The 12,272-nt window shown below is 45.9% G+C and overlaps 1 protein-coding gene across 5 annotated transcripts in view; it reads left to right on the top strand.

Moving 5' to 3' along the window:
* TPK1 (thiamin pyrophosphokinase 1) overlaps nt 1–12,272 on the top strand; it is a 480,210-nt gene that overhangs the window by 186,763 nt on the left and 281,175 nt on the right. For all 5 annotated transcript variants that reach the window (XM_075125594.1, XM_048839088.2, XM_048839086.2 and 2 more), the window contains exon 4: nt 8,026–8,095. In XM_075125594.1, coding sequence (XP_074981695.1) covers nt 8,026–8,095 — 70 coding nt within the window. The remainder of the gene's footprint in view (nt 1–8,025; nt 8,096–12,272) is intronic.

Consider the following 12,272-nt stretch of genomic DNA (forward strand, 5'->3'; position numbering starts at 1 on the left):
AGTTGAGGAACGCTTACCGCAATGAGTGTTTCAAACTTTCAGGTGCTAATCTTGAGGAATGATGATAAACATCTGCAATTCCAATAAATTCAGTAAACAGTGCAGATGCTGGGATCCAGCCCTCAGTGATGTGCATGCCCATTAACAGTAAAAGAGAGAGGGATTTTAAAGGTCTCAGTGCAAATTCATCTCTAAATTCATGTAAGTAATTGAAATTACACCAGGGAAGAATTTCACCCACAAAGAAAGTGGCAATTGTGATAACTATTAACTAAGGCTATGTCTAAACTACAGACTGTTGACAAAACTTATGTCACTCAAGGGTGTGAATATTCCACACCCCTTTTCCCCCAAGCAACATAAGCTTCTCTCACTGACATAGCTTCTGCGGGTCGTGGAGGTGGTTTTGTATGCTAATGGGAGAACTCTCTCCCATCAGCATAGAGCAGGGGTGGCCAACGTGAGCCTGAGAAGGAGCCAGAATTTACCAGTGTACATTGCCAAAGAGCCACAATACATCAGCAGCCCTGTATCAGCTCCCCCACCCTGCTCCCAGTGTCTCCCGCCTGCTGGTCAGCGCCTCCTTCCCCCACCTCCTGATCAGCTGTTTTTTGGTGTGCAGGAGGCTCTGGAGGGGGGAGGAGCAAGGGCACAGCAGGCTCAGGGGCGGGGGTGGGAAGGAGTGACATGGGGACACGGCCTGTGGCAGAGCCAGGGGTTCAGCAGTGAGCACCCCTCAGCACATTGGAAAGTTGGCGCCTGTAGCTCCAGCCCCAGAGTTGGTGCCTATACAAGGAGCCGCATATTAACTTCTGAAGAGCCGCATGTGGCTCCGGAGCCACAGGTTGGCCACCTCTGGCATGGAGCGTCTTCACTAGGCTAGCTGTGCCACTGCAGCGCTGTACGTATAGACATAGCCTAAGACAAGGTGGGTGAGGTAACCTCTTTTATTGGATCTGCTTCTGGTGGTGAGAGAGACAAGCTTTTGAGCTTACACAGAGCTCTTCTTCAGCTCTGGGAAAGATACTCCAAGCATCACTGCTAAATGGGAGGTGGAACAGATTGTTTAGCATAAATACTTAGCACATACTCATGCGTGCACAGGCTGAAATTGTGGAAAAGCAGCATCACTTGCCCCATAACCTCAGCCGTGCAGAACACAATGCCATCCACAGCCTCAGAAACAACTCTGACATCATAATCAAAAAGGCTGACAAAGGAGGTGCTGTTGTTGTCGTGAATAGGTCAGAATATGAACAAGAGGCTGCTCGGCAGCTCTCCAACACCACTTTCTACAAGCCATTACCCTATGATCCCACTGAGTAGTTACCAAAAGAAACTACACCATCTGCTCAAGAAACTCCCTGAAAAAGCACAAGAACAAATCCACACAGACACACCCATGGAACCCCAACCTGGGGTATTCTATCTGCTACCCAAGATCCATAAACCTGGAAATCCTGGACGCCCCATCATCTCAGGCATTGGCATCCTGACAGCAGGATTGCCTGGCTATGTAGACGCCCTCCTCAGGCCGTACGCTACCAGCACTCCCAGCTACCTTCGAGACACCACTGACTTCCTGAGGAAACTACAATCCATCGGTGATCTTCCAGAAAACACCATCCTGGCCACTATGGACGTAGAAGCCCTCTACACCAACATTCCACACAAAGATGGACTACAAGCCGTCAGGAACACTATCCCCGATAATGTCACGGCAAACTTGGTGGCTGAACTTTGACTTTGTCCTCACCCATAACTATTTCACATTTGGGGACAATGTACACTTTCAAATCAGCGACACTGCTATGGGTACCCGCATGGCCCCACAGTATGCCAACATTTTTATGGCTGACTTAGAACAACGCTTCCTCAGCTCTCGTCCCCTATTCTACTTGCGCTACATTGATGACATCATCATCTGGACCCATGGAAAAGAAGCCCTTTAGAATTCCACCATGATTTCAACAATTTCCATCAACCTCAGCCTGGACCAGTCCACACAAGAGATCCACTTCCTGGACACTACAGTGCTAATAAGCAATGATCACATAAACACCACCCTATACCAGAAACCTACTGACCGCTATACTTACCTATATGCCTCCAGCTTTCATCCAGACCACACCACATGATCTATTGTCTACAGCCAAGCTCTACGATACAACCACATTTGCTCCAACCCCTCAGACGGAGACAAACACCTACAAGATCTCTATCAAGCGTTCTTACAACTACAATACCCACCTGCGGAAGTGAAGAAACAGATTGACAGAGCCAGAAGAGTCCCTAGAAGTTCTCTACTACAGGACAGGCCCAACAAAGAAAATAACAGAACTCCACTAGCCGTCACCTTCAGCCCCCAACTAAAACCTCTCCAGCGCATCATCAATGATCTACAACCTATCCTGAAGGAAGACCCATCACTCTCACAGATCTTGGGAGACAGGCCAGTCCTTGCTTACAGACCGCGCACCAACCTGAAGCAAATACTCACCAGCAACCACACAACAAAAACACTAACCCAGGAACCTATCCTTGCAACAAAGCCCATTGCCAGCTGTGCCCACATCTATTCAGGGGACACCATTATAGGGCCTAATCACATCAGCCACACTATGAGAGGCTCGTTCACCTGCACATCTACCAATGAGACTTGTGCCAGCAATGCCCTTCTGCCATGTAGATTAGCCAAACCGGACAGTCTCTACATAAAAGAATAAATGGACACAAATCAGACATCAAGAATTATAACATTCAAAAACCAGTTGGAGAACACTTCAATCTCTTCAGTCACTCGATTACAGACGGAAAAGTGGTAATTCTTCAACAAAAAAAACTTCAAAAACAGACTCCAACGAGAGATTGCAAACTGGATACAATTAACTTAGGCTTGAATAAAGACTGGGAGTGGATCGCTCATTACACAAAGTAAAACTATTTCCCCAAGTTTATTTCCCCCCCTCCCCTCGGTGCTGTTCCTCTGACGTTCTTGTCAACTGCTGGAAATGGCCCACCTCGATGATCACTACAAAATGTTCTCCCCCCACCCCCGGGGGGGGGGGCTGTCCTTCTGGTAATAGCTCACCTTTAAGTGGTCATTCTCGTTTACAGTGTGTATGGTAACACCCATTGTTTCATGTTCTCTATGTATATAAAATCTCCCCACTATATTTTCCACTGCATGCATCCGATGAAGTGAGCTGTAGCTCATGAAAGCTTATGCTCTAATGAATTTGTTAGTCTCTAAGGTGCCACAAGTATTCCTTGTCTTTTTGCAGATACAGACTAACGCGGCTGCTACTCTGAAACATACTGAAAGTTATTGACTTTTTGCCCAACGGTTAATTACCTGCTAGCTGCCTAAAGCACCTGGGGCTTTGGTCCATACAGTGTAAGTCATTAACTTGCAGGTGAAGGATCAGCACTTTGTAAATGGCTTTCTAAATAACTTTACAGGACTGAAGCAGGTGGTGGGGGCTCTTTAAACTCCAGCTACATAAGGCAACTATTTTAATTTGAGAGATCCAATAGTTGCCCTTTATGAGTGGTACATGAAAGGGAAAAGACTGAGCTTCGGGTCTTCATTAGAATCCCAACAATGATTAGAATCCCAAATGAGGGTTATTTTATTTTAGCTCCTCTTTATTTTGATTTGGTTTTTTTGGGTGCATACATATTAAAAAAACAATGGGCCAGATCCCTAGCTGCTATAAATGGTTGCATTTCCAATGAAGTCATGCAGCTGTACCCCTTTACAACAGCTGAGGATCTAAGCCACTTCAAAATAAACCAAAGACTAGTAATGGACTCTTCCCTCTCACTTATCTGTGTAACCATCCCCATAAATTCTAACCCATGCATTTTTTTTTTGAGCCCCAGAAAGAGATGGACATTGGCACATGCCTAGAAAGATAAGACTTAGGGTTCTATTGAACTGAGGAGAGAAGCAGGTTGCAAATCAATGGGCCATTCACTGAGAATGCCCTGCCTGCAGTCCTCTTATGGCTAGAGCTAGGACAAATGTTGCAGCTGATCTACAGCTGCGGTATCATAAGCAGGTAAAGAACCTGGCTTGTAGCCAGATTCCAAACATTGCTAGGCTTCTAGATTAAAAGACTGTTATGTGCTCTGAAACAAGTTGATGGCTAGTATAGATCATGTGACATAGCTGCTATATGCCCTCCCTGCAATAAGCGCTGCTACTTGAATGGACTGCCAAGTTATATACTAGTGAAGCTTCCAATTGTATACTAGCTGAAGCTATCTTTACAAATATACCCGTGTAAAAGTAAATTACAGTAATCCAATCTCAAGGTAACAAGGGCACAGAGTAACTGTAGTGATATCTTCATTTGAGAGAAAAGGTTACAACCTTCCAACCAACGCAGGTGAGAAGACGTATTCTTTGCCATTCAAGCTATCCGATTACTCGGAAGCAATTACGAACCTGATAATGTACCACAAACTACTGACAAAGGTTGTTTCAGAATCTGTTTGGTCTTCTGATTGCTCCTGCTAACAAGTATGAACCCTGTCTTGCTGGGATCACATCTACTGGTACTGGGCACCAATCTGAGGAGGAGCTGGTGGGGGAGAAACAGCTTGAACAAGGAGCCTGCAGGTTGTGGGAGACTGGGAAAAGAAACACTCTGAATAGGCAGGAGGAATGCAACAGGCTAGGCAAGGATCCTAGGGAAGGAGACTGGACTAGCTGAGCAGACTAGTACTAGGATGAGGAGCCTCAGGGGGTGGAGACTGGACTTGGTGAAGGTGAAGACTGTAGTATTTCTACACTACATCATTTACAGCGGTGCAGCTGCAGCAGTTCTGGTGAAGATGATCTAAGCTGATGGGAGAGAGCATCAGATTTTGTGTAAGATTTCCCAACCCCCCCCATTCCTGAGCAATGCAGTTATACCAATGTAAGTTTATAGTGTAGACCTGGCCTGTGATTGGGGGATGAGCTGCTGTGGTGGGGAGATGGGACTTGCACCAGAAGAGTCTGGAGGAGTCATGGGCAGAAGGGATTGGGGTTTGGGGAAAGTAGCAAAAGGGGCTGTGACCACTAGAGCTCAAAATCTGGAATGGAACCTGATTCTTGCCCTTCCTCTCAACAACTATCTGAACCTCACTAGCAAAGTATGTCTAATTCTCTTCCCACTCTGCAGCTGGCTCACATAGAGAATGCCAGCCTACTATTGCTATCATCATGTACTCTGTTAGCTCAAGTGACAAAGGCCTGTGGGGTGGATTTGAAAGGTTCCAGTCTGACTGGTGGCCAATATGGGTGTCAGTATGAATACACATGACGGAATTTCTGGTTTTCAGCTTGTGTTGAATTCCAAGTTTAAAAAAAAAAAATATTGTCTAGGTTGGCACTGAAAAGTTTCCAAGAAACACTGGAATATTTGGGGAAACACTAAAGTGTCTAGCATGGTGCCTCATAATCCTGCAGATACACTTCCCTGCAGCTCACTAGTATGCCCAGTCCAGAGGCAGAAGTGTCCATGGTTTTATTATTTATTTCTATTCCACTGTCACCTAGAGGCATCAGCTGAGATTGGGGTCGAATTGTCAAATTACCATGGAGACACCTAGTAAGACACTTCCTATCTCAAAGAGCTTATCTAAATAGATAAGACAGATACAGAGTGAGAGGAGATGCACACAAAGGTTAAATGTCTTACTCAAGATGACATATGAAGTCCCTGGTTAAGCCAGGAATAGAACCTAGTCCAGTGCCTTATCTACTGGACCATGCTGCCTCTTTGGTATGGGCTGTGTTGGCTGATTGTGCAGGAACTGCAAAAGGGATGCAGGAAGGAGCGGTATTTAACTCCTCATTGGATTTTCACATTGAAATCCATGGGGTTAGCAGGAGCCAGTCCAGGCTGATCTGCTATTATGCAATGTGCTTCCTCCAAAATCTTGCAAACTACCCCACTTGCAGTGCTTCTTCGGGGTTTGGAGGAGGGAGAAAATGTCATCCCATCCCCTCAGCCACCACACATCTCACCCCAGATCATGAGCTCAGTCATCCTCTCTACTCGTGGAAGCAGAGAGAGTGAGATCTGACCCTATGTAGGTCTAAGGGCTTTTTATCCTGGATATTGCTGTTAAGAGGCTTGCACATCTGAGTGTGTGTAATGTAAGATGGTCATTTACTTTTTTAGTAGTGTGTCATATTTTAAAGCCCTGTGTGAGAGAAGGCTATATGCCTAGTAGGTTCTCATTACCAGGGATGGCATATGGGTGTTGAATTTCATAATGATACAGTTAGGATATATTCCTCTTATAAAATGTAAGGTAAAATATGGCAAACTACAGGATCAAAATAAAGCCTCCCATCTGTGCTTGTCAGTACAATTTAAATCAATTGGTGACCTAATGATGGCAGCCAAATTGATTGTGATTTTGATTCTTCTGGACCAGGCTAGCTAAAGATTTAATACCTAAAGCTAATATCAATTGAGTCAAACCATCTGTGGAACAGTACAGTAATTAGTTGTTTACTTGGTTACCATCATGGAGCCAGACTTGCGCCTTGCGGGACAGAGAATGTCAGAAAGCAAACAAAGAAAAACGGGGATTGGAGCAGACCAGATCATCGTGCTGTTAACAGCCTATTCCATTTTGTGCATAAATCATTGTCTGTGGTATGCCTACACTGCAGTTAGACACCTGTGGCTGGCCCCTGCCAGCTCAGTTGGGGCCATAGAACTCGGGCTGCAAGGCTGTTTAATTGCAGTTTAGACATTAGAGCTTGGGCTGCAGTCTGAGTGCTGGGACCCTTCCACCTCACAGGGTCCCACACCCTGGGCTCCAGCCCAAGCCCAGAAGTCTGTACTGCAATTAAACTGCCCCGCAGCCCAAGCCTTGTGAGCCCAAGTTAGCAGGCATGGGCCAGCTGAAGGCTTTTTAATTGCAGTGTAGACATGCCCATGCAGTCAAGGCCTTAGTAATAGTACCCACATAGGGTAAGTTTGGTGGGTTTAAATTCACTTCTTAATCCTATTTTACTCCTGAGGAAATTCTGCACCAAAAATTAAATATTCTGCACACAATATTTTAAAATTCTGCAAATGTTATTTGCCAAATAAATGTGGAGGCTCCAGCATGGTATTAGGGAGCACAGACCACTGGCTGCCCAGAGGTGGGAGGTCACTGTGCAGCTCCCCCCACCCTGGATATGGACTCACTGCAGATGCTGCACCTAACCCTGACACAGAGCAGGCACTGGGCCTGCACCAGAAACACCCCAGGTCCCTGCCCCTCTGTGCCAGGTGCACCAGGTGCGGACAGACAAGCTCAGTAAGGCAGGATCCAGGTGTGCAGGGGCTTAGTATTGGGGGATCCAGGTGTGGGTTGAGAGGGTTCTGTGTGGGGCAATCTGGGTGTGGGCAGCTCAGTGGGGGATGCAGCTGTGGGGGGATCTGGATGCATAGGGGCTTGTTGGAGGGTTCTGGGTGCAATGGTAATGGGACTCTGCAGGAGGGTGGAGGTGGTTGGAGCTAAGCAGGGTGGGGATCTGGGTGTGGGTGGCTTGTCAGGGTGGTCCAGGTGCAGGGGAAGTGGGGCTCATGGGGGGGGGGTTCCAAGTGTGTATGTGGAGTGGAGGGTGAGAATTGGTGGGAAGGTCTGGGTATGAGAGGTTCTGGATGCACAGGGGTTGGGTGGAAGGAGGAGCAGCTCCCTGTACAGAGATCCCTCCCCCTGCAGCTGAGGAGCAATGGGTGCAGAAAGCATTGGGGGGGGGGGGAGGGAAGTTTGCAGAGCTCTCTGCAGCTGGGGGAGAAACCTGGGAGTGGGTCTGACCCAGCTCTGGATGCCATCTCCCTACCCTGCACCGGGCTCAGCTTTCTAGCCTTGGCTGGGCACGGGGGGATGCGAGTTCCTCTTCCCCTGCACAGCATCCAGGGCTGGGTCACACCTACTCCCAGATCAAACTATGTCTATAAGCAAAAAAATAAGATTTGCTTATACTGACAGTATCTTGACAACACATTTCTTTATTTTCAGCTGTTCTAAGAGCTTGTGCTGATGGAGGTGCTAATCGCCTGTATGATATCACAGAAGGAAATCGTGAGAGGTACATTAATAATATTCTCATACTTTACCTTTAGTCTTGAGTGAGTGCATCAATGGGCCTGCACTTTCCATCTACACATTCCTTCTCTAATCCCTCTCCTTTATTCTGCTGAATATATTTTTATTAAACTCACCATTTCAACTGAGGTAGAGTGTAAATATACAGCATCTGTACAGTAAAGAACACCCCTCACCCAATAAATTGATAACAGGCTAGTGATACCCAGTTGAAATGAACAAAAGCTGAACACCTGTAAATGAAATACATAACTGACTCCCCCCCCGGGTGCGGGGGTGGGGGGGAGACACATTTACAGCATTATCAAGAAAAGACCAGTATAATTTATTTTTCTGTAATTACTTAAGAGTTCTGAGCATTTTCCTGTCTCAAGAGGTGATTGATACAACCCTTAACAAGTTGCCATGCTCTTTCTTGTCCTCCTCAAATCTTTATATGATGAGACATTAGCCAGCATGCTTAGGATGCAAGAGGAGAGTGTGGTAGAGGGTGGGGAGAGTTAGAGGACTGTTTATAAGCAATTGATTTGTTCTTTACTAACCTTCTAGTGATACTTGTATTCTGTGTATTTGGATAAGACTAGTGGATCCCTTACTTAATACACCACATATCATTTACACATAAATATTCAGTACACAGTTAAGGAATGATTTGTATAGAAGAGGCACTGGATAGCAATATTTTCTGGTGTATTTAATAATTTTGCCAGCTCTGCCTTATATTACAACATTTAGAAATGTGAAACAGCCTAAAACTTTTTTTATTGTAAGCCTAGTCCTGTTATCCTTTGACATCTTTACTTTGTACTATGGTCCTGTCACTCCTCATATGCTCAGCAGGGTTGGGCCTGCAACCTTGCAAATCCTATCCACTGGTGGCTTTCTAGTGAAGGAGCTTCTGCAGTGTCCCAAGAAAGGTTCGATGATGCCACTAAGGAAAATCTAGGTGCTTGTAGGAGATGATATTGGAGATAGGAGGAAGTGACACTTTGTCACTTTTGAGCCAATGCTGCAGCTTTATACATGACCAAACCCAAATACAAATGTCACAATATCCAGAGAAGAAAAGGATGTGACTGATGGAACCTAATCCTGAGGTTCCTTCCTTCTCTTCCACATCTGTTTGCAAAGAAGGTTGTGTCACAGTGCATTGCATCAAAATGGTGTAAAATTTTGGAAGTAAAATCATGGAAGACAGGACAATTAAATTCAGATTCTTGTCAATGTTAAATAGGCACTTTGAAGCCTGCTCTGGATCAACTGAGTTTGTTTTTAGTACATTTGGATTGATTTGGTCAAAGCTTCATGAATGGCTAAGGACAATAAAAGCAAGTAAGCCAGTAAAGCTATATTTAAGGGCAGATATGAAAGGGAGATTCACTCCTGAGTGTTGTGGTTTTCATTACAGTATTACAAGCTTACCAGTTTGCAAAGTGAATCCCATAGCATGGATTTTGTGTTTTCAGTTATTTAAAACATAATGAGATTTCTCTCTTCTCTCCTCCTCCCTCCCTTTCCCCTTCCCCTTCCCCTTCCCCCCCTTTCCTGATCAGCTCCAAATAAAGATACAGTGTGTGTTGGGTTTTTTGGTCTTTTTGTCAAGTTGGAAAAAATCATAACACAACCTGTACCTGGCATCTATGGTGAACATGATGCCTAAGATCAATGATCACAATGACTGTGATGGAGGCTGGCCACTACCTAGTGGTGCAAGAATGAGGGAGTCTCCTTTATTTCCTGTATTTCCCTTCCCCTCTGCCCCAGTGCAGCAGCAGACAACGTGACCCTTAATGTAAAGTCGAGCCTGTTTGACTCAAAGCAAGCAGTTTTGGTTGATCGACACAATGAGCTGTGAAATATGAGCAACAGTATTCTACAGCACTCACCTTCCTCATTCCATAGCCCATTCATCTCTCCTGCATACATTTCATTCATTTAATATAAAAGCAATTCAGGAAAAATAGCTGATTAGTTTCATATACTCTCTACATACTTGGCTCTTGAAGTGTTGTGGGTTTTTTTTTTGGGGGGGGGGGGAATTATACCATCAAAGTCAACCTTTAAAAATTAAATCCAGCAGGGCTTTATATCTTCCTGGAAGGAGTATTCATTTACTTTTCTAAATTTTTCTCAAAATTCCCTGTCCAGCTTCATTAAAGAACTGTCTGTTCAGAGACTACTGACACATTAAGTAATTTTTTTTTTTAATGCAGGCAGTGTCTTCTATTTTATTTATTCACTGCTTTGGTAGTTAATAGTATTGTATCAAAAGCTAAAAGCCACAGTATGTTAATTATAAATATAGTGTTAAGAGATACTACTAAAAGGACTAGACTGAGACTTTGGGTCTGATTCTCATTCACACAAGGGCACTTTACTATTGTCTTGGCAGCATGAAAGATCATTGAAAATGAGAGTAAATTACAACAGTTTAGAGTAAATAAGACTCACATCCTTTACAGCAACCTTGTGTTAAGTACAGGTGGTAACCGCATGTCCCCAGGGGACTTCATCTGGCTCTGGAGTTGAAGTAAGTTATTGCAGCCCTTGACAGGATACCTCCTATTCCCACTGCATTCTGGGAGGTGCATTGTGGGGGACTGGGGGGTGGTGGGGGAAAAAGAGAAGCAGAGTCTAGGCTTTGCCCACTTTGTGCCTGTAATGGGGTCAGCACCCATCTCTTGTGAGTGCCCCTTCTGGTTGGGTGTCTGCGTTCTTTCAGTAAGTAGTCCTAGTCCCAGGAGGGCTATATCCCCAGGCTCAGTTCCTAGAAGCAGACTGCTCTATTCAGGCCGTTCCATCTCCTTTTTATATGAGCCTGCTGGGCTCTCATTGGCCACTCTCTGCAGCCTCTCTGGCTGCTTCCCCTGCAGCCACTCTAGCCCACTTGGAGGACCTCTCCATTGCTCCTTTTCTGGGATGGGTGTGGTTGGACCCTGGGGCCTCCAGCAGAGGGCCTTTGGCCCTAGTCCACCCCATCACATTCCTCCTCTCCCCATGAGGATTGGGGTGGTAGTTTTACTATCTCTTGCCCCGCTTTAGCAGGGTCTTCTCCCTCCCCGACCTCTGTCTGGAGAGTATCTCTCTGGCCTTTTGCCCCATTTAGTCAGGGTCTTCTCTCCCAGGTCTCTTTCCTGGAGAGCATTTAAGAGTCCTTTCAGTTCTCCTTCGGCTCCTGGACTTGGGGGTCTCTGCACACCACAACTTATCCATCCCTGTACACTGAGCCTCTGCTTCCATCTCAAGGTCATATATCAAGTGGAGCAGGTGCTTTTACTCCACCTTAGCAAGCTGAGATGCATGACCAGCTGCTCTGAGGCACTTCATGCTCCATTGACTCTAGATGCTTGGTGAGCTCGTCAACACTTAGGAGGGACTTGTAGAACTGCGCAGCTATACTTTTTCCTTTGGGGCAACCCTGTCTGAGCCCCTCTGCTAATGTGTTCACTGAGGTCCAGCTTGGGGTCCCACCATAACTGGCTGACCTTGAAAATCTGTCTGGGTCCCAACTGTATCCTGCAGCTCCTGGGATTCTGTATGGATCCCCACACTATCCTTCTGTACTTGGGGCACCAGCTAACCCACTTCTGCTATTCTTTCTTTGGTTCCCAGTCCCTTTGCTTCTTTATGTAGTTAGTCCCAGACTCTCCTGGTCCTAGGCCACCATCTTGGTCTCTCCTGCACGAGGGCTGGGAAACCCACCCAGTCTCTTTTTTTGACTGTCCCAGTCTTGCCTCAACCTGGGATGTCTCTTTTTTTTCCATTGTTGCCCCTCCTTTCTCTGAGAGGGCAAGATCTCTTTAAATGCCTTGCCATCCTGCAGGCAGGCCATACTGCTTCTTTTCTTGCTTTGGTCATGGGCTGTGAGTCACTCGGGGCCCTTGCAATAGGTCTACTGTTCTGCTGCCCAGAGTCACCCTTGCCTGGCTCTCCTGTCAGCTCTGGGGCACATACCACTAAATCATAGGGATTTGTGCCTGGAGTCCCCTTTTCATCTCACCTATCCTTCAGGCCCCTGCCTTTGCCTTGAAGTGAGCCCAGCTCCTTAACAGGCAAAATCTTTTTTATGTGGCCTGTCTCTCCACTATAAAAGCAGTTAAACCTTGCCCTTCCTCCCTGGTTCCTTCCAGGGCAAGCCCTTCTTAAATGTCCCAACTGTC

This window comes from Caretta caretta, chromosome 2 (genome assembly GCF_965140235.1).
Source record: "Caretta caretta isolate rCarCar2 chromosome 2, rCarCar1.hap1, whole genome shotgun sequence".
Lineage (NCBI taxonomy): Eukaryota > Metazoa > Chordata > Testudines > Cheloniidae > Caretta > Caretta caretta.